The 24,936-nt window shown below is 39.7% G+C and overlaps 3 protein-coding genes and 1 long non-coding RNA gene across 5 annotated transcripts; 1 reads left to right on the top strand and 3 right to left on the bottom strand.

Annotated features, from left to right (window-relative positions):
- Positions 1 to 12,682: 12,682 nt before the first annotated feature.
- On the bottom strand, positions 12,683 to 14,098 carry LOC115759317 (extensin). The gene is made up of 2 exons (XM_030700228.1): positions 13,188 to 14,098; positions 12,683 to 12,947 (listed from the first exon to the last, which is right to left on the bottom strand). The coding sequence occupies exons 1-2, from the start codon at positions 14,096 to 14,098 to the stop codon at positions 12,683 to 12,685; spliced, it is 1,176 nt and encodes a 391-aa protein (XP_030556088.1).
- A 2,210-nt stretch (positions 14,099 to 16,308) lies between these two features.
- On the bottom strand, positions 16,309 to 18,459 carry LOC115759316 (DNA-directed RNA polymerase II subunit RPB1). The gene has a single exon (XM_030700227.1). The coding sequence runs from the start codon at positions 18,457 to 18,459 to the stop codon at positions 16,309 to 16,311; it is 2,151 nt and encodes a 716-aa protein (XP_030556087.1).
- Positions 18,460 to 21,370: 2,911 nt separating this feature from the next.
- LOC115758967 lies at positions 21,371 to 22,395 on the bottom strand. 2 transcript variants are annotated; one of them, XR_004017474.1, is made up of 3 exons: positions 22,292 to 22,395; positions 21,668 to 21,858; positions 21,371 to 21,584 (listed from the first exon to the last, which is right to left on the bottom strand). It is a non-coding gene; the product is annotated as an uncharacterized LOC115758967 (long non-coding RNA). The 2 variants fall into 2 exon arrangements; XR_004017475.1 differs by having other exon boundaries at positions 21,668 to 21,799.
- Positions 22,396 to 22,539: 144 nt separating this feature from the next.
- On the top strand, positions 22,540 to 24,846 carry LOC115758809 (mitochondrial uncoupling protein 4-like). Its single transcript, XM_030699587.1, has 2 exons — positions 22,540 to 23,326; positions 24,477 to 24,846. The coding sequence occupies exons 1-2, from the start codon at positions 22,681 to 22,683 to the stop codon at positions 24,830 to 24,832; spliced, it is 1,002 nt and encodes a 333-aa protein (XP_030555447.1). The 5' UTR covers positions 22,540 to 22,680; the 3' UTR covers positions 24,833 to 24,846.
- Positions 24,847 to 24,936: the final 90 nt, after the last annotated feature.

Below are 24,936 nucleotides of genomic sequence, written 5' to 3'. Positions count from 1 at the left end.
AGTAATCAAGGGGGAAAACCATGAAGAAAAATTCAAACTTCAAGAAAATCGGCTGAGATTTGGCCGAGATATGGGGGTGGTAAATTTTGACCCATGTCCATATACAAATCTTTGGGTAAGATTTGGACATGAATTTCGACTAAAAAATCGATGTTCATATATGAATGCCAGATTAATCTACAGGGAAAACCATGAAGAAAAATCCAAACTTCGTGAAAATCGGATGAGATTTGACCGAGATATGGGGGTGGTAATTTTTGACCCATGTCTAGGGGTAAGATTTGGACATGAATTTCGACTAAAAAATCGCTGTTCATATTTGAATGCCAGATTAATCTAGAGGGAAAACCATAAAGAAACCCACAAACTTCGTGAAAATCGGATGAGATTTGGCCGAGATATGGGGGTGGTAAATTTTGACCCATGTCTATATACGAATCTTGGGGTAAGATTTGGACATGAATTTCGACTAAAAAATCGATGTTCATATTGGAATGCCAGATTATTCTAGAGGGAAAACCATGAAGAAAAACACAAACTTCGTGAAAATCTGATGAGATTTGGCCGAGATATGGGGGTGGTAAATTTTGACCCATGTCTATATACAAATCTTTGGGTAAGATTTGGACATGAATTTCGACTAAAAAATCGATGTTCATATATGAATGCCAGATTAATCTAGAGGGAAAACCATGAAGAAAAATCCAAACTTCGAGAAAATCGGATGAGATTTGACCGAGATATGGGGGTGGTAAATTTTGACCCATGTCTATATACGAATGTTGGGGTAAGATTTGGACATGAATTTCGACTAAAAAATCGATGTTCATATTTAAATGTCAGATTAAACTAGAGGGAAAACCATGAAGAAAAATCCAAACTTCGTGAAAATCTGATGAGATTTGGCCGAGATATGGGGGTGGTAAATTTTGACCCATGTCCATATACGAATCTTGGGGTAAGATTTGGACATGAATTTCGACTAAAAAATCGATGTTCATATTTGAATGCTAGATTGAACTAGAGGGAAAACCATGAAGAAAAATCCAAACTTCGTGAAAATCTGATGAGATTTGGCCGAGATATGGGGGTGGTAAATTTTGACCCATGTCTAGATACGAATCTTGGGGTAAGATTTGGACATGAATTTCGACTAAAAAATCGCTGTTCATATTTGAATGCCAGATTAATATAGAGGGAAAACCATGAAGAAAAATCCAAACTTCGAGAAAATCGGATGAGATTTGACCGAGATATGGGGGTGGTAATTTTTGACCCATGTCTAGGGGTAAGATTTGGACATGAATTTCGACTAAAAAATCGCTGTTCATATTTGAATGCCAGATTAATCTAGAGGGAAAACCATGAAGAAAAATCCAAACTTCGAGAAAATCGGATGAGATTTGGCCGAGATATGGGAGTGGTAATTTTTCAACCATGTCTAGATCCGAATCTTGGGGTAAGATTTGGACATGAATTTCGACGAAAAAATCGATGTTCATATTTGAATGCCAGATTAATATAGAGGGAAAACCATGAAGAAAAATCCAAACTTCGAGAAAATCGGATGAGATTTGGCCGAGATATGGGGGTGGTAAATTTTGACCCATGTCTATATACGAATGTTGGGGTAAGATTTGGACATGAATTTCGACTAAAAAATCGATGTTCATATTGGAATGCCAGATTATTCTAGAGGGAAAACCATGAAGAAAAACACAAACTTCGTGAAAATCTGATGAGATTTGGCCGAGATATGGGGGTGGTAAATTTTGACCCATGTCTAGGGGTAAGATTTGGACATGAATTTCGACTAAAAAATCGATGTTCATATTTGAATGCCAGATTAATCTAGAGGGAAAACCATGAAGAAAAATTCAAACTTCGAGAAAATCGGATGAGATTTGGCCGAGATATGGGGGTGGTAAATTTTGACCCATGTCTATATACGAATGTTGGGGTAAGATTTGGACATGAATTTCGACTAAAAAATCGATGTTCATATTTGAATGCCAGATTAATCAAGAGGGAAAACCATGAAGAAAAATCGAAACTTCGTGAAAATCTGATGAGATTTGGCCGAGATATGGGGGTGGTAATTTTTCAACCATGTCTAGATCCGAATCTTGGGGTAAGATTTGGACATGAATTTCGACGAAAAAATCGATGTTCATATTTGAATGCCAGATTAATATAGAGGGAAAACCATGAAGAAAAATCCAAACTTCGAGAAAATCGGATGAGATTTGGCCGAGATATGGGGGTGGTAAATTTTGACCCATGTCTATATACGAATGTTGGGGTAAGATTTGGACATGAATTTCGACTAAAAAATCGATGTTCATATTGGAATGCCAGATTATTCTAGAGGGAAAACCATGAAGAAAAACACAAACTTCGTGAAAATCTGATGAGATTTGGCCGAGATATGGGGGTGGTAAATTTTGACCCATGTCTAGGGGTAAGATTTGGACATGAATTTCGACTAAAAAATCGATGTTCATATTTGAATGCCAGATTAATCTAGAGGGAAAACCATGAAGAAAAATTCAAACTTCGAGAAAATCGGATGAGATTTGGCCGAGATATGGGGGTGGTAAATTTTGACCCATGTCTATATACGAATGTTGGGGTAAGATTTGGACATGAATTTCGACTAAAAAATCGATGTTCATATTTGAATGCCAGATTAATCAAGAGGGAAAACCATGAAGAAAAATCGAAACTTCGTGAAAATCTGATGAGATTTGGCCGAGATATGGGGGTGGTAAATTTTGACCCATGTCTATATGCGAATCTTGGGGTAAGATTTGGACATGAATTTCGACTAAAAAATCGATGTTCATATTTAAATGTCAGATTAAACTAGAGGGAAAACCATGAAGAAAAATCCAAACTTCGTGAAAATCTGATGAGATTTGGCCGAGATATGGGGGTGGTAAATTTTGACCCATGTCCATATACGAATCTTGGGGTAAGATTTGCACATGAATTTCGACTAAAAAATCGATGTTCATATTTGAATGCTAGATTGAACCAGAGGGAAAACCATGTAGAAAAATCCAAACTTCGTGAAAATCTGATGAGATTTGGCCGAGATATGGGGGTGGTAAATTTTGACCCATGTCTAGATACGAATCTTGGGGTAAGATTTGGACATGAATTTCGACTAAAAAATCGCTGTTCATATTTGAATGCCAGATTAATATAGAGGGAAAACCATGAAGAAAAATCCAAACTTCGAGAAAATCGGATGAGATTTGGCCGAGATATGGGAGTGGTAATTTTTCAACCATGTCTAGATCCGAATCTTGGGGTAAGATTTGGACATGAATTTCGACGAAAAAATCGATGTTCATATTTGAATGCCAGATTAATATAGAGGGAAAACCATGAAGAAAATACCAAACTTCGAGAAAATCGGATGAGATTTGGCCGAGATATGGGAGTGGTAATTTTTCAACCATGTCTAGATCCGAATCTTGGGGTAAGATTTGGACATGAATTTCGACTAAAAAATCGATGTTCATATTTGAATGCCAGATTAATCTAGAGGGAAAACCATGAAGAAAAATTCAAACTTCGAGAAAATCGGATGAGATTTGGCCGAGATATGGGGGTGGTAAATTTTGACCCATGTCTATATACGAATGTTGGGGTAAGATTTGGACATGAATTTCGACTAAAAAATCGATGTTCATATTTGAATGCCAGATTAATCAAGAGGGAAAACCATGAAGAAAAATCGAAACTTCGTGAAAATCTGATGAGATTTGGCCGAGATATGGGGGTGGTAAATTTTGACCCATGTCTATATGCGAATCTTGGGGTAAGATTTGGACATGAATTTCGACTAAAAAATCGATGTTCATATTTAAATGTCAGATTAAACTAGAGGGAAAACCATGAAGAAAAATCCAAACTTCGTGAAAATCTGATGAGATTTGGCCGAGATATGGGGGTGGTAAATTTTGACCCATGTCCATATACGAATCTTGGGGTAAGATTTGCACATGAATTTCGACTAAAAAATCGATGTTCATATTTGAATGCTAGATTGAACTAGAGGGAAAACCATGTAGAAAAATCCAAACTTCGTGAAAATCTGATGAGATTTGGCCGAGATATGGGGGTGGTAAATTTTGACCCATGTCTAGATACGAATCTTGGGGTAAGATTTGGACATGAATTTCGACTAAAAAATCGCTGTTCATATTTGAATGCCAGATTAATATAGAGGGAAAACCATGAAGAAAAATCCAAACTTCGAGAAAATCGGATGAGATTTGGCCGAGATATGGGAGTGGTAATTTTTCAACCATGTCTAGATCCGAATCTTGGGGTAAGATTTGGACATGAATTTCGACGAAAAAATCGATGTTCATATTTGAATGCCAGATTAATATAGAGGGAAAACCATGAAGAAAAATCCAAACTTCGAGAAAATCGGATGAGATTTGGCCGAGATATGGGAGTGGTAATTTTTCAACCATGTCTAGATCCGAATCTTGGGGTAAGATTTGGACATGAATTTCGACGAAAAAATCGATGTTCATATTTGAATGCCAGATTAATATAGAGGGAAAACCATGAAGAAAAATCCAAACTTCGAGAAAATCGGATGAGATTTGGCCGAGATATGGGGGTGGTAAATTTTGACCCATGTCCATATACGAATCTTGGGGTAAGATTTGGACATGAATTTCGACGAAAAAATCGATGTTCATATTTAAATGCCAGATTAAAATAGAGGGAAAACCATGAAGAAAAATCCAAACTTCGTGAAAATCTGATGAGATTTGGCCGAGATATGGGGGTGGTAAATTTTGACCCATGTCTATATACGAATCTTGGGGTAAGATTTGGACATGAATTTCGACTAAAAAATCGCTGTTCATATTTGAATGCCAGATTAATCTAGAGGGAAAACCATGAAGAAAAATTCAAACTTCAAGAAAATCGGATGAGATTTGGCCGAGATATGGGGGTGGTAAATTTTGACCCATGTCCATATACAAATCTTTGGGTAAGATTTGGACATGAATTTCGACTAAAAAATCGATGTTCATATATGAATGCCAGATTAATCTACAGGGAAAACCATGAAGAAAAATCCAAACTTCGTGAAAATCGGATGAGATTAGACCGAGATATGGGGGTGGTAATTTTTGACCCATGTCTAGGGGTAAGATTTGGACATGAATTTCGACTAAAAAATCGCTGTTCATATTTGAATGCCAGATTAATCTAGAGGGAAAACCATGAAGAAAACCACAAACTTCGTGAAAATCGGATGAGATTTGGCCGAGATATGGGGGTGGTAAATTTTGACCCATGTCTATATACGAATCTTGGGGTAAGATTTGGACATGAATTTCGACTAAAAAATCGATGTTCATATTGGAATGCCAGATTATTCTAGAGGGAAAACCATGAAGAAAAACACAAACTTCGTGAAAATCTGATGAGATTTGGCCGAGATATGGGGGTGGTAAATTTTGACCCATGTCTAGGGGTAAGATTGGACATGAATTTCGACTAAAAAATCGATGTTCATATTTGAATGCCAGATTAATCTAGAGGGAAAACCATGAAGAAAAATCAAACTTCGAGAAAATCGGATGAGATTTGGCCGAGATATGGGGGTGGTAAATTTTGACCCATGTCTATATACGAATGTTGGGGTAAGATTTGGACATGAATTTCGACTAAAAATCGATGTTCATATTTGAATGCCAGATTAATCAAGAGGGAAAACCATGAAGAAAAATCGAAACTTCGTGAAAATCTGATGAGATTTGGCCGAGATATGGGGGTGGTAATTTTTGACCCATGTCTATATGCGAATCTTGGGGTAAGATTTGGACATGAATTTCGACTAAAAAATCGATGTTCATATTTAAATGTCAGATTAAACTAGAGGGAAAACCATGAAGAAAAATCCAAACTTCGTGAAAATCTGATGAGATTTGGCCGAGATATGGGGGTGGTAAATTTTGACCCATGTCCATATACGAATCTTGGGGTAAGATTTGGACATGAATTTCGACTAAAAATCGATGTTCATATTTGAATGCCAGATTGAACAAGAGGGAAAACCATGAAGAAAAATCCAAACTTCGTGAAAATCTGATGAGATTTGGCCGAGATATGGGGGTGGTAAATTTTGACCCATGTCTAGATACGAATCTTGGGGTAAGATTTGGACATGAATTTCGACTAAAAAATCGCTGTTCATATTTGAATGCCAGATTAATATAGAGGGAAAACCATGAAGAAAAATCCAAACTTCGAGAAAATCGGATGAGATTTGGCCGAGATATGGGAGTGGTAATTTTTCAACCATGTCTAGATCCGAATCTTGGGGTAAGATTTGGACATGAATTTCGACGAAAAAATCGATGTTCATATTTAAATGTCAGATTAAACTAGAGGGAAAACCATGAAGAAAAATCCAAACTTCGTGAAAATCTGATGAGATTTGGCCGAGATATGGGGGTGGTAATTTTTCAACCATGTCTAGATCCGAATCTTGGGGTAAGATTTGGACATGAATTTCGACTAAAAATCGATGTTCATATTTGAATGCCAGATTGAACAAGAGGGAAAACCATGAAGAAAAATCCAAACTTCGTGAAAATCTGATGAGATTTGGCCGAGATATGGGGGTGGTAAATTTTGACCCATGTCTAGATACGAATCTTGGGGTAAGATTTGGACATGAATTTCGACTAAAAAATCGCTGTTCATATTTGAATGCCAGATAAATATATAGGGAAAACCATGAAGAAAAATCCAAACTTCGAGAAAATCGGATGAGATTTGGCCGAGATATGGGAGTGGTAATTTTTCAACCATGTCTAGATCCGAATCTTGGGGTAAGATTTGGACATGAATTTCGACGAAAAAATCGATGTTCATATTTGAATGCCAGATTAATATAGAGGGAAAACCATGAAGAAAAATCCAAACTTCGAGAAAATCGGATGAGATTTGGCCGAGATATGGGAGTGGTAATTTTTCAACCATGTCTAGATCCGAATCTTGGGGTAAGATTTGGACATGAATTTCGACGAAAAAATCGATGTTCATATTTGAATGCCAGATTAATATAGAGGGAAAACCATGAAGAAAAATCCAAACTTCGAGAAAATCGGATGAGATTTGGCCGAGATATGGGGGTGGTAAATTTTGACCCATGTCCATATACGAATCTTGGGGTAAGATTTGGACATGAATTTCGACGAAAAAATCGATGTTCATATTTAAATGCCAGATTAAAATAGAGGGAAAACCATGAAGAAAAATCCAAACTTCGTGAAAATCTGATGAGATTTGGCCGAGATATGGGGGTGGTAAATTTTGACCCATGTCTATATACGAATCTTGGGGTAAGATTTGGACATGAATTTCGACTAAAAAATCGCTGTTCATATTTGAATGCCAGATTAATCTAGAGGGAAAACCATGAAGAAAAATTCAAACTTCGAGAAAATCGGATGAGATTTGGCCGAGATATGGGGGTGGTAATTTTTCAACCATGTCTAGATACGAATCTTGGGGTAAGATTTGGACATGAATTTCGACTAAAAAATCGATGTTCATATTTGAATGCCAGATTAATATAGAGGGAAAACCATGAAGAAAAATCCAAACTTCGAGAAAATCGGATGAGATTTGGCCGAGATATGGGGGTGGTAAATTTTGACCAATGTCTATATACGAATCTTCGGGTAAGATTTGGACATGAATTTCGACTAAAAAATCGATGTTCATATTTAAATGCCAGATTAATCTAGAGGGTAAACCATGAAGAAAAATCCAAACTTCATGAAAATCGGATGAGATTTGGCCGAGATATGGGGATGGTAAATTTTGACCCATTTCTAGATACGAATCTTGGGGTAAGATTTGGACATGAATTTCGACTAAAAAATCGATGTTCATATTGGAATGCCAGATTAATATAGAGGGAAAACCATGAAGAAAAATCCAAACTTCGAGAAAATCGGATGAGATTTGGCCGAGATATGGGGGTGGTAAATTTTGACCCATGTCCATATACGATCTTGGGGTAAGATTTGGACATGAATTTCGACGAAAAAATCGATGTTCATATTTAAATGCCAGATTAAACTAGAGTGAAAACCGTGAAGAAAAATCCAAACTTCGTGAAAATCTGATGAGATTTGGCCGAGATATGGGGGTGGTAAATTTTGACCCATGTCCATATACGAATCTTGGGGTAAGAATTGGACATGAATTTCGACTAAAAAATCGCTGTTCATATTTGAATGCCAGATTAATCTAGAGGGAAACCCATGAAGAAAAAGCCAAACTTTGTGAAAATCGGATGAGATTTAACCGAGTTATGGGGGTGATAATTTTTGACCCATGTCTAGATACGAATCTTGGGGTAAGATTTGGACATGAATTTCGACTAAAAAATCGATGTTCATATTTGAATGCCAGATTAATATAGAGGGAAAACCATGAAGAAAAATCCAAACTTCGAGAAAATCGGATGAGATTTGGCCGTGATATGGGGGTGGTAAATTTTGACCAATGTCTATATACGAATCTTCGGGTAAGATTTGGACATGAATTTCGACTAAAAAATCGATGTTCATATTGGAATGCCAGATTAATATAGAGGGAAAACCATGAAGAAAAATTCAAACTTCGAGAAAATCGGATGAGATTTGGCCGAGATATGGGGGTGGTAATTTTTCAACCATGTCTAGATACGAATCTTGGGGTAAGATTTGGACATGACTTTCGACTAAAAAATCGATGTTCATATTTGAATGCCAGATTGAACTAGAGGGAAAACCATGAAGAAAAATCCAAACTTCGTGAAAATCGGATGACATTTGGCCGAGATATGGGGGTGGTAAATTTTGACCCATGTCTATATACGAATCTTGGGGTAAGATTTGGACATGAATTTCGACTAAAAAATCGATGTTCATATTGGAATGCCAGATTAATATAGAGGGAAAACCATGAAGAAAAATTCAAACTTCGAGAAAATCGGATGAGATTTGGCCGAGATATGGGGGTGGTAATTTTTCAACCATGTCTAGATACGAATCTTGGGGTAAGATTTGGACATGAATTTCGACTAAAAAATCGATGTTCATATTTAAATGCCAGATTAATCTAAAGGGAAAACCATGAAGAAAAATCCAAACTTCATGAAAATCGGATGAGATTTGACCGAGTTATGGGGTGGTAATTTTTGACCCATGTCTAGATACGAATCTTGGGGTAAGATTTGGACATGAATTTCGACTAAAAAATAGGTGTTCAGATTTGAATGCCAGATTGAACTAGAGGGAAAACCATGAAGAAAAATCCAAACTTCATGAAAATCGGATGAGATTTGACCGAGTTATGGGGTGGTAATTTTTGACCCATGTCTATATACGAATCTTGGGGTAAGATTTGGTCATGAATTTCGACTAAAAATATTTATATTATAACTTTCGCACAAATACAATATACCCTTATACCCATTTTTAATGGGTTCAGGGTATAAAAATATTGCTTTCGTTCAAACAGCTACCGAAGCAAAGACTACCTAATATTGTTAATAATTTTTAAAAATAATATGAATATATTATTACTTAAAAAATAGTATTGCTAGAATCTATAAGCGGCAAAAATTCTAAATGTTAACAAATTTAATATTATTAATATTATTATTATATATCTTAACAAATTGAATACCAAGATTTTAAATTCAAGTATCGTAAGAAGTCAGAAGTTTTGTATGTTTATCAGTCAACTTGAATTCCGCTATGATCGTTTGTTTATTAAAGCTTAGGGAATAATTAATATTATTATTATTATACTATTAAATAGTTCAATTAATTTTACCTATAAGTATATGTATACATATTTAAAGACAACAGACAGTGGAATGAATTCTTTCATCTTGACAACTTTCGATTATAGCCCAATGATTGATTGATTGTCAATTAGCAATAACTGTTATTGTAAATATTGGAGAGCTTATTGTTTAGTATGACTAATGTAACTTTTCAGGCAGTAAATTAACTGATATGAATAATTTGTAGTGTAGACAATCTTAATAGCTGACGCTATTTAGATTGATTTCCCCGCGAACGCCAATCACAATTGACAATGAGAAGTAACAATGAGAAAAGTCAATATCTTCTAACTTTGATAAAAGGGAGCAAACAAGTAAGCGTGCTCTAGTCGGAAGTACATAACTAGGAAAACCCGTGAACACTCTTCCCTGACACTAAGTCTGGGCAATGCATTCTTGATTAACTTCAGTATTAATTGTGCGATCTTAATGAAATTTTGAGGGCTTAAATATGGCACAAAAAAGTACGTAAATACCAAAGCCCAAGGCATTACGTCTTGAAATAATCATTTTTATTATTAATATTCTACGAGAAGCTGCATTCTAAATTTGATTTTTGTGGATAATATAAACTCCAAGAAATGCTGAAAAAAAACGTCTTATAAGAAACGATTTTTATTGGTATCTTTGAGACTGGGCGAGCTATAAATCATTTGAAATACTCTTGATCTTGACTTACATTAATAAATGTCAATTCTTTAGCTGGCATAGTCTCTGAGATCGTCGCATTTACGTACTCGGACAGACAGACGTTCGGCCTGGTAGAGACCAAGGGTAAATCGACTTCTCTATTAATGCTGACCAAGAATATATATATATGCATTTTGTGGGGCGGAAGAAGGAGGCGTTGTTCTGCCTGTTTATAACTCTTCTACTCTTTTTATAAAAATCAATTGAAACGATCTCAAGATATCGTTTGATCAGTGCTGACATCGCACGTTGCAATCAAAGTGAGGAGATAAACCACAGCTTCGCCAACAGCAAATCTCACTTGATCTTTGACAGAGACACTTATCGTTTCAGATAGCACCGTCTGAAGCGTGTTCATGTGTTTGTTACGCAACGATTCAACTGGAAGATCAGCAGATCTTCACTCCAGAGCAACCACTAATTTGCTAACCATATTTTCCGCTCACTCAACAGGCGATTAGATTATGTAAACTACGTCACGCTCTGCACAGACGCATCTGAGACATGGGCCATCAACAGACGATCAACGCCCCGACCAAGAGCCAGCCAGACCCAGTCTTCGAGTACGAGGCGGAGTCTAAGCAGAAGTGCGTGCCACATGCAAAGTGAGACAATGTTGAACAAAGAGCTGATGATGATGACCAGCTGAGTGCAGGCCTCCCTCCGGCTCCGGCTCCGGTTGCCAACTGCAGGCAACTTTCACTTGGTCACGGTCATGGTCAACGGCCCCGGCGGGTTGCGGGGTAAGTGTTATCGCATTTCATAGCCCCGATAGGCCCGCATAGAGTAGGAAGACTTTGTTTATCTTGTGCAATTTGTTATGGAATTTGAATTTGAAAACGAAATGAAAACGGAGACCAGCCAACGAACGACCAACTGACTGACTGAGCCGATTATATGTATCTCGAATTCTTGCCGACGTCATCGTGTGCATACATATGAACATATATATATATAAATAAAGATGTGTATATGTACAAATGGAAAGATATAATAACAGAAAGAGGCAGAGTGTTTTGCCGCGGCATTGCACACATATGCGATAAAGGCGAACCGATGATGTTGATGGGGATCCGGGACCTTGACAGCTCAGACAAAAAGTATTTACTCTTGTCGATAAGCAGCTACTGTTTAAACAACGGAAATCATTGCACACAACTGTACTAATGGGCGGGACACTGAGCTAAATCAATATGCCCAACTGAGTAGGGTAAGAATTACAAATTTATATATACAAAGAAGGAAAGGATAAACCAGATAACACCAAAGATTATATTGCTAGGAGAGTTGTAACAAGAAAGAACGGCTATCTACGGCAAGCCGAAGATTAACTACTCTGGTCAAAGATAGATTTCTGAGAGATTTGTGAAGCTCGTAACTGCTAGTTTCGGCAAAATATCTATAAAATTTAATCCCAACTAATCTTGAACCAATACTTTATAGAGCTATATTATATAGTAAGTAGTCCCATGTTGCTAAGCAGCATGGAAGGACTCGTTATTCGCCAATTTAATAAAGTTGAGATATCTTAAGAAATAAATCCGCTTATCTTCGACCGATTATTCCTATGGCAGTTATATGATATAATACTTCGGTATAGATAAAGTATTGCACATATATAGAAAAACAGGAAATCTGATTAATGCTGGGTTTGGTCAAAGTATCTTAAAAAAGAAACTGTTTCATAGTTCGATCCAGCCGATCCAGACATATGAGCTTGCTCCACTTCAGACTGAGAGGAAATAAACAGACGGGCAAAAATATATTGACTCGGCTGTTGATACTGCTCAGGAATATATACCTTTATTTATTGGATATGGCTTCTTTGAACGATTGCACATTGTGTTTAAAAAAAATGAAACCAAACATAGATTTCTATTTTTGATATGCTCCTGATATATGAGCAAAATCTAAATAATATCATACCCCATTCATATCCATAACTTCTCACATATTCTCCACGTTTCTTTTATCTTGAATATCTTTAGATATTCCATTGAATAAAGTAGTAATCCCTTGGTAATTAAAAAGCTGACAGCCCAAATTAGATACATTTTATTTACAGTTTAGTCTTAAAGATCATTGGATTTCCATCTACTATAATCTATTCTGTTCGGCCAGGGCCAAGCGATAGTTATACTCCTGGAAGAGTTCGGGGGCCACGCGATAGGGTTGATCAATTAACGACAATCTAATGGGTGTCCGGCAAGAGGATGAGGCATAGGTTGGCGCTGGTGGTGCGGCCGGCGGTGCTGCATAGACCGGCGCCGGCTGGGGTGCCGGTGGTGCTGCATAGACTGGTGCCGGGGCTGGTGGTGCCGCATAGACTTGTGCCGGGGCTGGTGCTTGAGCCGTGGGATAGCTGTAGAAGGGCACGCCCAAAAGGGGCAAATAGCCCGCACAAGCGGGCACATTACAAGGTGCAGCTGGAGCTGTCGCTGGGGGCGCGGCATATGCAGGCAATTCAATTGGTGCTGGTGCTGGTTCCGGAGCTGGTGGCTCATAAGTCGGCGGTGCTGGTGCCTCAGTCTGGGTCTCATAGCTTTGTTCCGGCTGCTTCAGCTTGGTCTCCAGCTCCTGCCTGACGGCGGGCGCGGCTGACAGATAAATGATGGGCTGATAGACAATTTGCGGTGGCTGTGTATAGCTCTTGGCCGGCTGCGCATATTCCTCCACTTTGCTGTAGCTCTCGGGCGCGGGTGACGGAACAGTATCATAGGTGGGTTCGGGCGTGTCTGGTGTTTCATAGCTGGCGGCAGGCGGTGCAGGCGCTGGCGCCTCATAGTCTACGGATGGCGGTGCTGTAGGTTCTACATAGCCGGCATCTCCATCGCCGGGACCGTCGTAGCTGGGATTTGGTGTCTCATAGCCGCTGCTAGGCGGCGCCGGCGCCGGATTGTAGTCGACCGGAGCCGTTGGCACGGCTGGTTGAGGCTGCGGTGGTGCGTAGCCTTCACCGCCATAGCCTGGACCGGGACTTGGTGGTGCCGCATAGTTGTTGACCGGTTGCGGCAGCAGCTGAACACCACCACCGCACTGGCCAGCACAAGGACCCGCAAAGTTATTGCCCCACAGATCGGGCAGCTTCTTGAACAGCTTCATTTGCTTGAAGGGATCCAAAGACTGCAGTTGCAATCCATTGCAGTTATTGTTGTTGATGGCTGGAATGGCTGGCGCCAAGTTATTGTTGTACAGCCAATTGTTGTTGTAGTTGTTGTTGTTAGGAAAATTGTTGTTGTTGTTAAGCAAATTGTTGTTGTTGCAGCAATTGCTCGGCCCAAACAAATCCTCCCACCACTTCATAAGCGAACGATTCGTGCGCTTGAGCTCATCATTGGGACCCACCGTCGAACCGGCATCGGCCATAAGATAATACAATGGCTGTCCAGGTGCTGCAATGCTATTGGACATGCCCACCATGCCATCAGGCTGCCGTGCCTGCGTGCATCCAGCCTGCCATGCGATGCAGACGCAGAGCAATGCCGCCATCAAGCAGCTCCAGGAATTGTGCATTTTGCGTTGACGTTTGTAACTTTAACCTCGCGTCGCGAATACTCAATTGCAACTATTCGACGAGCTCCAATTGCATCGAGCAATCACTGTCCAAAGTTGCCTAAAAAACTGCAAGCCTTGCACTTAAATACCCTGCCAGTTTAATGCACTCTCATTTGGCCACAATGTTCGATACGCACGGAAGTAGGCCAACCAAGCTCTGAATATGCTTTGCTCGGGGTCAATTAAAGTACTCCAGGAGAATTTTAACCAGCTAGCACATAGTTTAGCTAACACTATAAGAGTATATTCCTACTAAGACCATTTGTCACAGCATACCACATAATTTCTTCGGCAGATGGAAAGCAAGGCAGGCTTCCAGAAAATCCCCAAAAATCAATCTTTCTAACTAAGCTCATCCATTTCACTAACCTGTTTTTAAGGCTCAACTAGATTATTCTAGTAAATACATTTATACTTAAGAAATAAATATAAGCATGATTTTTTTTAAAGAATAGACACATTAATAAAATAAATGTATTATAGCTCTGTTGATTATTTTAACAAAAAATTGTCATAAAATTTAATTGATTAAATCTTATGCAGATCAAAGAGCATAACAGTATCTACCTTGAACGGCAATTCTTTAATTATTTTATGAAGTAGCTTTGGCTTTGTCTTGGATTTCGCAAGCGAGTGTTCTAACCCGGTTAATAGAAATCCAATCGCAAACAGCTGCGCCCATTCTGGCCAGCGCTTACTCAATCAGAGTGCTTGGACAATTGGCCGAGTACATTGACTCTACGCCTAAATTGCTTTATGTTATTTATCTTCAGTTTTGTTTTCATTTATTTAAATTGTGTTACGTGCCCAACATGACCAATCAGCAGATTGCAGCGAAGAGCTGAGCCAAACCGAGCTGTACGTATCGAGTAAATAGGTTCCTGTTTGATCCGTGAAGCGTAGCTGCCATAAAGACGTGTGCGCCAGTGGGAAACAAAAAAAAAATAAACGGAAGTACATCAAGGAAAATGTGTACAAAAAAATATATATATATATGTATATAAAGAAACTGAATATGTACACAAGTATTTATATAAAACACTTCCTTAAGTGGCCATTGGCTTATTCATCGCTAATAAACTGGGCGTCAAATATGCCATGGAGTTGGCAGAGTCCGATTGAGCACAAAGACGCAAGCAATTGCCCAACTAGAAAACACCCTGTAGCTGATTGAAGTATATACGAGGTGGCTACTTAAAAGAGAACCTTGACTTTTCATTATTTTGTATTAGCAATGAGACGGTTTTGACTCAAAATTTTAAGCCTCTAGCTCTAATGATCTCTGATAGGGAGACAGTCTAACATAAGAGAAGTCTCCAGCTGGGCATAGAAGAGTCTAATATGTCTAGAAGCCTCAAATTCGGAGTAAGAGCTATCCAGACAAACAATAGAAAAAATTGCATCTAATTTTCATGCATATCAAATATGCATAAATCTAATAGTTTTGGGAACGGTTTTCGCTGTCTGTTGCATGCCCATGCACTGGGCCAATATGCCCCATTTACACAATTTTAATGGGTAAAGGGTAAGAAAAAACTATATGAGTCGTACAGACTGAATAAATTGAATGCCCTGCTAATTGAAGAAATCTATGTATTAAACATTTGAAGCCAACAGCATGCAGTAAATTTAATAATTATTTTCTCATCTGCCATAAATTCATAGTTAAGGCTAGCTTTCAATCTATAGAGCCCAACAATTGCTTGAAAACAAAGATAGCTTGATATTCTTGAGGCATTTTAGGCAAAGCATTTATATCTTATATCAAGTCGTACAGAACCTAAGTTAAGTCGAATATCAAATGCATAAGACAAAGTCTTGGATGCAGAAATTGGAATACCCTTTGGTATATCTAATGGTCCATCCAACAACCATATTGATGAGTCCGATGACTCGGGTCGTTCTTTATCTATCTAAATCCAGTCAAATCAAATGTTAATTCAAAGACAATCAAAAGGCAGATTTCAATAAGAGCAGCAAACACATTCAAAGCAAATATTTAAAAAAGTATCTGAAATTGATCAATATATGAAATAAGAACCGGACCGAGCGGTTATTTTGCCCACTCCAGGTCCGAAAATGCACAGTTTTCTTTTCTTTAGTAAACAACTAATTAGTTTTATTGATAGTTAGTTCATTCATAGAGCAAAAACTTATCTAGTTAAGATCTACAAGCGCTGCAGATATTTGCGCTTTTGGGAATTACTGTTGCTGTTGCGTGAATTGTGGCGCTTGCGCTTGTTTTCGTTTTTCAGTTTATCCTCCCCCTTTTTGAGTAGCTGCTCGACCGTCAGATCCTTGGACTCCAGAGATTTGGAGACTTCGGCGTCTAGAGTAGAAGCAACGTCTTCAGTTGTGCCAGCCGTGTGCGGCGCATCAGTGACTTCGTGTGATCCATCCTCGTCATCATCTTGGTCATCGTCGTCATCTTCCTTTTGGCCGTCGTCCGGATCACGGGCGATGCCAACGACTGCCGCAGCTGGTTCCGAGCTAACTTTGGAAGCTGGTGCTAATGTGCTGCTGGAAAAGTTCAGGGTGAAGGTCTTGGGCGGCGCTTGTTGATATTGTGGAGCTGCCTGTAATGTGGCTGTTGTGCTCTCCTCGGGTGCGCCGAACAGACGCAGCCTGGGCTGTTGGGTCGTTGGTGCGGCAGCGCCCAGTATTCTATTAAAAGGATTAAATGGATTCAGACTGCCGAAGGGTCCAAAGGGATTCAGCACCGGCGCCAAGCCAAAAGGAGCACCCACTTGTGGAGCCATGCCAAAGTTTGAGCCAAGCTGAGGAGCTGACATGCCATAAGCCGAGCCAGCCTGCGGTCCCATTCCAAAGGCCGAACCCACCTGAGGCGATGTCATGCCAAAGTGATTGCCAAAGGGTGAACCCATTTGTGCAGCCAGGCTAAATGGTCCTCCAAAAGAACTGCCCACCATGGACTCACGTGCCAGCGCTGGCGGCGACGATGCCCCTGAGCCAGGCACAGCCAAGTAATGTGTAGGCTGTTGCTGTCCATAGCAGGGCATTGCTATAATTACGGGCTGAAAGCTTGGACAATGGGCGGGTGTATTGTAGTTCGAAGTGGACTCCAAGGGCGCAGAGCAGGGACGAGTACAAGAGTTGCAGGCATTGCCATCCACAGGTGAGCCTGGCGCTGGCGCGTAGCCCTGACCCGAACTGGACTTCGGATTGGCATCGTAAGCGGGCTGACTTGGCGGCGGAGTAGGCGGTGCTGCTGCAGCAGCTGGTGCTGTCTGTCCATACATGGGCATATAGCCCGAAGCTGGTCGGGATGGTGGCGCCACTTGAGCCACTAGCGGCTCCATGGGAGCTGCCTGCTGCATGGGCACCGCCTGAGCCACTTGTGGCTCATTGGGCTCCAGGCTGGCATAGAAGGTGCGCATCACCGGATCATCGTAATATGGAGGCAGCTGAGCTGCTGCTGTCGGCTGCTGCAGCTGTGTTTGCGCCAGTGGCATCCACATCATGGGCGGAGCAGCGCCCACCATGGGCTCGGGTAGTCTGTACTGCAAATTGAGCTCCTCCTGCCGAAAGCCCACATCAGGCACGTTCAGCACATCCTGATCCATGGCGGTACGATGACGTTGACTGCTCACTAACGCATCATAGGGATTGCCATTGCTCGCTTGGCTGCTCGCAGGCTGCGATTTTGGTTGAGGCGCTGCTTGTGCAGCTGGCGGCGATTTCGTAGGCGCTGCAGCAGCATATGAATTGGGCGTGGTCGCTGGGCCTGAGCCTGCTGCAGTTCCGCGTGCAGCTGCTGCTGCGCCGCCTGCAGCTGAGTAAGAAACTGCTGGCATGCCATATGATTGCGGAGCAGGCCCAGCTGCAAAGGTAGCAGGAGCGGTTCCAAAGTGTGCGGCGGCGTGGGATTCACCAGCTGGCGACTGATTCTGATATGACGACGTTGGCGTAGCCTTGGGCGTTGCTTCTTCATAGTTGGACATGATCGGAAAAAACCCAGCGCCAAAGCTGGGAAACGATGGAAACGGCGCCTGAGCATATTGGCCATTCATGGGCATCGGCTGTGCCTCTGGCTGCGGATAATTTTGGATGGGTTGCGGCTGCTCTTCTGCTGCCGGCTGAGCTTGACCGCCGCCACGTGAGAAATCGGTGCCCTTGCACATAAAATACGGCTCTTCCTGGGGACCACTCGGCTTGATCTCCACACAAATTGTCGTCAACGTGCGCTTGCTGCGATGCAGCGCCTCCAGCTGCTGCTCATGCTGCTCCTCCTGGGCCAGGCCGAGTGCCAGCGGGCACAGCAGCAGCAGCAGCCTCAAATGCTGTGAATAATTGACCATTGCTTCCGTTTACTAACTTCCGTTGCAGCTGGCTGCGGTGCTTTTATACGCTGCAAATGTGGCAATCGTCAGAGAGAGAGAAGTACCAGACTAGATCCCCTCTGGATGGGAACATGAAACTCCCACGACTCACCCACAGAATTCTGTGTAATCTTGCGCAATCCGTGCAGCACTTCTTGGTTCACTTGCTCCGTTTATGGCTTAGCCTTTGGCGCTGCTCTGGTAATCGGAGTGTCTTTCACTTGAAATTCGTAGCACTGAATAAAAACCTTTATAACCATCTATAATGCCCCAACCTGTACCAGAGGGTTCAATATGAATTGACTACCCTTGACAAGGTGGGGCATACCGATTTAAAGCGTCAACTCGAAATTTACCAAAAAAATTGTCTTTTTATGTATGATTCAATTTCCTTGTAATCATAATGGGAATCAAATATTAAAATCATGCTCTTCAGCATAATCATAAAGAAAACCCAAACGTAATCATAATTTTGGCAAAAAAAAGGTCTTACAATTTGAAAATCTCTCCAATTTCTATGCCTAGAATAAACGCAGTAATTTTATAATAATTTTATTAGTATACTTAATATTATTTAATTTCATTTGAAGAACATTCAGACGTTGGCATAATCTATAAATCACTACAACGTATTTTTGTTCTTTCATTAAACTCTGAGCATATAATTTTTATTTTCAGCTGATCGGAGCAACTTTTTAGCGGACTTCAATTTCGCGTGCTGCAGTTCAACAAACTCTCAAATTACCGTCCAGTCAACACAACCTTTAAGTGTAAATGGCAATATGCCCTGTATGTGTATACCTGTTGTTGTATTTGTATGTGTTATACTGTTGAGCATTAGTTAAAGTTGTTTGATAAATTGGTCAGTTGGTCAAAGCGTATTGGATTTCGTGGCAGTGTATAACAGTTCAACAGAAGCTGACCTGGCACAGCAGCCGGCGTAAGTAAAACCCCTGCCAGCAATTACTGAGCCATATAATTCGTGCGTGTGTTGGGAATTTTAAATTACCCAGTTCCCCCTTTGCTGGGCCTGTCGCCCCACCCCCCTCCCTACTGCGCAACTAACAAACGTCGCTTTCATTTAACAAAAGTGCTAAGCACACTTCAACGGGACAGGGAAGGGGAAGAGAGCGAGAGAGAGCGAGAGAGCGAGAGATCGAGAGAGGGAGAGCGGAAGGCAGCAGGAAGAGGCAGTTTCGCATAATGTATAGTTGTAAGATGTATGGGCGCGTGCTCGAATAGCTTGTTGTTGTTGTTGTTGTTTCTGACTGACTGACAGCGCCACTTACTCACTCATTTACTCATTTGGCGAGTGAGTCGGTGGCGGCATAGACAAAGTGGCTGGCTATATGGCCAACTCCCCTAGCTGGCTGGGAACCGCACCCATATTGAGGTCGTGCCGGCTTTTGAGGGTAGCCTGCGTGTGTCGTTGCACGGCAGCACAAAATGTGTTGGCACACACTAGCACACGTCCCACACACACACACACACGAACAGATCCTAATCATCATTATTTTCAATAAGCAGTTTATACAACCACCCCACAGCCGCCCTACCACCTTTCCCCTCACAATACGCAGTTTTGGGCGCGGTAGCTCTAGCGTGCAATGTCATCGTCATCAACTTCTTCGTTCTCTTTAATTTGCCATATCTACCTTATCGCCCGTGTTATTTCTACCATTTATACCCATTGTGACTGGCTTATAAAGTGTATAAACGTTTTGTTCAAATGTATGTAACAAGCAGAACAAGCAGATGATTACAGGCTATCTATCTGTCGGGCACTCTTGGCCTGAGCAATTTTACTTGTTCAAGAATCGCTTCAGATAACTGTCCCTTTCACTCTCTCCCTTTATCTCAGCATTCTTCAATATTTGCAAGCAAATAAAATCAAGTGCAAGTATCGCGCCATTTTGATATATGTACATACACACATATGTACGTGAAAAAGCTCAACGAGAAAAAAATTTTATGCATGTATGTTTGTATGTACGTTTTTACATTTTAAAGATGGTTTAATATGCGAAGGTACATACCACAACAGCTGGAGAATATGTGGATACTTGACAAATTGAGGTATAACACACACAGCACAAGCGAATCGCGTTTTAAGATAGGTATGTAGATAATTTTACTTTATTAAAAAAAAAAAAACACACACACACACACAACTACACACGCGCACAGACTACGGCCGATCAACAGGGCAGACGCGCACAAACTAATTTATCTCATTAAGCTCGCGCCTACGCTAATTCGTCTAGGCTCAACTCTGCGCTCACACCAATTACTCTCGCTCTCCTCTTGATGCGCTTTCAAAGTAACGGGATCAAAAGCATCGCCGCCATTAGCGCGAACGCTACATATGTACACATAATATATATAGCACCAAGCTGCAGCCTGCAGTATGTACACATATAACGTATAACTAAAGCTCTTTGCTAGAACGTAATTCGTCAAATTTTGCCGTAATAATCTTTAAACCATGCATATAACACATTTTTCTATTGCGAACATGTATACAAACAAGAGCTTAAGGGAAATTTTAAAAATCCTATAAAAAGAGTATAATAGTTTTAATGGTCTTCTGTATAAATGAAGGAAACTTGAAATGATTGTCAAAGCAGTTCGGGTACAGGGTATTTTGTGGCCGGGCAATACCAACTAAAGCAGTTTTACCTGGCTTTTTAATTGTTGGGCATTTTATAGATATGAACCAACTAGCAGAGGCACCGTTAATAATTCTATCAGTGTCAAGTGCTTTTAATCAAAGTGGGAATTTTTCGTAATAGAATTAAGCAAAAGGGAAAAACTAAAAGAATGATTGTTAGAGTTAGTTGCAATTTAAATATAGAAATATTTATTAATATCATTAGAAATTGTTTAACTGTCTATGGGAAGAACCCCAGGCTGACTTCCGGGCAGCTGCTTGTGCCTTATGCGACTCATCAGCTGTCGCTTGATTCTGATATGACGTCATGCAGGTCCCTTCCTCATTGCTGCGCCTCAAATAAGGATCTTCTAGGAATCCTCTAGCTGCTGTTCTCGCTGATCCTCCTGGGCCAGGCCGAGGCATTGCTTCCGTTTACTAACTTCCGTTGCAGCTGGAAATGTGGCAATCGTCAGAGAGAGAGAAGTACCAGACTAGATCCCCTCTGGATGGGAACACGAAACTCCCACGACTCACCCACAGAATTCTGTGTAATCTTGCGCAATCCGTGCAGCACTTCTTGGTTCACTTGCTCCGTTTATGGCTTAGCCTTTGGCGCTGCTCTGGTAATCGGAGTGTCTTTCACTTGAAATTCTAGAATGCCCCAACCTGTGCCAGAGGGTTCAATATGAATTGACAAGGTAGGTTATACCGATTTCGAGCGTCAGCTACAAATTTAGTATTCATTCAAACTTGTTACAGTGGAATCTCAAATGCTCTAATGATATTTTATGATCCAAAAGCGGGTTAAAAAGAGCTTAACTTAAATTAAAAATTTGTTTGTATAAAATAAATATTATTGTAGCTAACATAATTCAATAAAAACGTCACCTAAATAGCTTAATAATAATTTATAATATTTAAATAATTCAATATTAATGCATAAAACATACATTAATTAATATATAAAACATATTTATTGAAATTAAAATTAAAGTTTAACTATATAAAATTCTACTTAAAATCTGGAGAGTATAAAGGCATACAAAAATGTAACTAAAATATGTTTTTTAATAATTTCAATATATCGTGCTTAATGTGAATTGCAGAGCATTCAAACGTTGGCATAGCCTAAAAATTACTCTAGGACTTCGTATTTACGTTCATTAACTTGTATTTTAGCCGATCTGGGCAACTTTTAAGCGCGTGCTGCAGTTCAACAAACTCTCGAATTACCAAAAAAAAAAGTGAATATATATAAATGTAGACATGGGTATAAAATTGAATATGGATTTTAGGCAATTCAATCAGTTAATTGGAATGATTTGATGTTGGGCAAAGGGCATGCTAAGATTGAGATTAGGCCTATTTTTAAATTAAACTTGACAATCTAAATGACATTCGCACACATTACAAAAAAATAAATAAATATGTTATTTTTTTTAATTCTGCAGAGCTTGGAAATTATTTCCAAGCTTACCAAAATTTAGGGTAAACACATTATTTAATGCATTTTAATTATATGCATATATACATATTCAAAATTTTCAATGGATTCGCTCGTTGAGCTCGAGACAACGGAGAAGGAGCTGCTGACAGCGCAGCGTTCCAGATTGTATTATCTGTCCACGAATAGGAAAACACCCTTTGTGGAACTCTATGCGAGCTCCGTGCTGTCGGCGTGCTGCGCCGAAATGTTCTGCTATCCCTTGGATGTGCTGAAGACTCGCATGCAGATTCAGGGCGAGATCGCAAGCAAAACCTACTCCAATATCAAATATAGCGGCATGTTTGGCACTGCTCGGGCCATTATCCGGGAGGAGGGCTTGCATAAGCTCTATGGCGGCATTTCGGCCATGTTGTTGCGCCACGCGATCTATACGGGCCTCAAAATGTATTTGTACGATACGCTGCGCGAGGCTTTGATCCTTGACCAGGATGGCAAGCAGAAATTGACATTTTTGCGTGGTGCCATCTGTGGCATTGTGGCCGGTGCTGGCGCCACTCTTTTAACCTCGCCCACCGATCTGATCAAGGTGCAAATGCAAATGGAGAGCAAACGACTTTTAATGGGTGAACCTCCGAGAATACACAATGTATACCAGGCACTCACATCCATCTACAAAGCGGGCGGGATTGTAGCCCTGTGGAAGGGCACGGTGCCAAATGCTTGGCGTTCCGGCCTCGTCACGTTAGGTAAGAGACCCTTAGAGTAGAGATTATTTTATCGCCTAGCATATGCCCCTAACTATTTACGGTCCATGGATCGAGCAAGTCCAGATCATATTTGTTGTTGTTAGAAATATTTTACAATGCAAGTTGAGGTTATATGCAAAATTTATATTAGTGGGTATTACAAGCTAGATTACAGTATCTACATCTACCTATATATATATTTTTGACTAAAGTATTGTCGTTGAGATATCTTAAAAGTCATACATTGTTTGCATACAAAAGAATATATGCTTACATGTTGTGAAATGCGTCCGATTTTGAGAATTATTAATATAGCTCACCATCTATCTGAGACATTCGTTTTAAAAGAAGCAACGAACTTGGCTATTTATCAGTAATATATATAGTACTTATTTTGTATACATACATATTTTATAATACCGTGCAGAGTAAAATATATATATATACCCATTTATGTTGTTAAAATTCTTACTCTAGTTAGTTAGATTGTTTAAGAAAGATATAAATAAAAAAATATATATATATATTTATATATTTTTTATATTTTTTTGTAATATATTTAATTGAATAATATAATATTACAAACTAAAAAAAAAAAGTATTTTATTTATTTTTTTTTATTAGCTAATTTATTATATTTTTCGTAATATACGAATATATTTTCTAAGGTTATTTGCTTAAAATTAAATATATATCTAAAAAGATTTTTCAATAATTAAAAAAAAACTCTTAGCAGTTGTATATAATAATATATTGCCAGAAAATGCATACCTATTAGATAATATATTAGAGAAAATATTTCCAAAAATTTAATATCTGAAAATGTAGAATATACTTCTTTTATGCATTTGTATAAATATATACATAAAAAAAATATATATAAAAAAATAAATTAAAAAAATATATGTATAAAGAGTTTAATGATGGTTAAGAAAATATTCTAGACTTCTATAAGTATTAGCTGTTAAATAAAAAATAATATATATTCTTTAATAAAAAAAAAATTGCGTTAAGTATATAAAGTTATTGGAAAAATCAAACCGAAAATATGTATTGCCCATTTTGCCAATAATTCCCCAAAGTCGACTAGCAGAAATTGCAGAATATTTTTTGATGCTTTTATCTCCTTTGCCCCCTTTTGCTTTCTCAGGCGACGTTAGTTTTTATGATCTAAGTAAGCGCCAACTGATGGATATTTTGAATATGCCCGATAATCTATTGATACAGTTTCTGGGCGCAATGATAGCTGGATTGGCGGGAGCAGTGCTTAGCACGCCCGCAGATGTGGTCAAGTCGCGTATGATGAACCAGCCAGTGGATAAGGCGGGCCGTGGCCTGCACTATAGAGGCACCATGAACTGTTTCACGAAGCTGGTGCAGCAGGAAGGCTTCTTGGCCATGTACAAGGGCTTTCTGCCGTATTGGCTGCGCGTGGGACCCTGGGCGTTAATATTTTGGCTATCCTTTGAGCAGATCCGTAGTCTTCATGGCGATGCGGGTTATTAAGGCCGAATCAAGCTGTTTCTGATATTTATGTTACAAGCACAATTACGATCAAACCAAACAATGTTGTATTAGAAATTGTTATTGTACACTAGATAGTAAACCAG

This window comes from Drosophila novamexicana, unplaced genomic scaffold (assembly GCF_003285875.2).
Source record: "Drosophila novamexicana strain 15010-1031.04,08,12 unplaced genomic scaffold, DnovRS2.1 tig00000193-arrow-pilon, whole genome shotgun sequence".
Lineage (NCBI taxonomy): Eukaryota > Metazoa > Arthropoda > Insecta > Diptera > Drosophilidae > Drosophila > Drosophila novamexicana.
The sequence above is the reverse complement of the archived record's forward strand: the minus strand, read 5'-3'. Positions and strand labels throughout refer to the sequence as shown.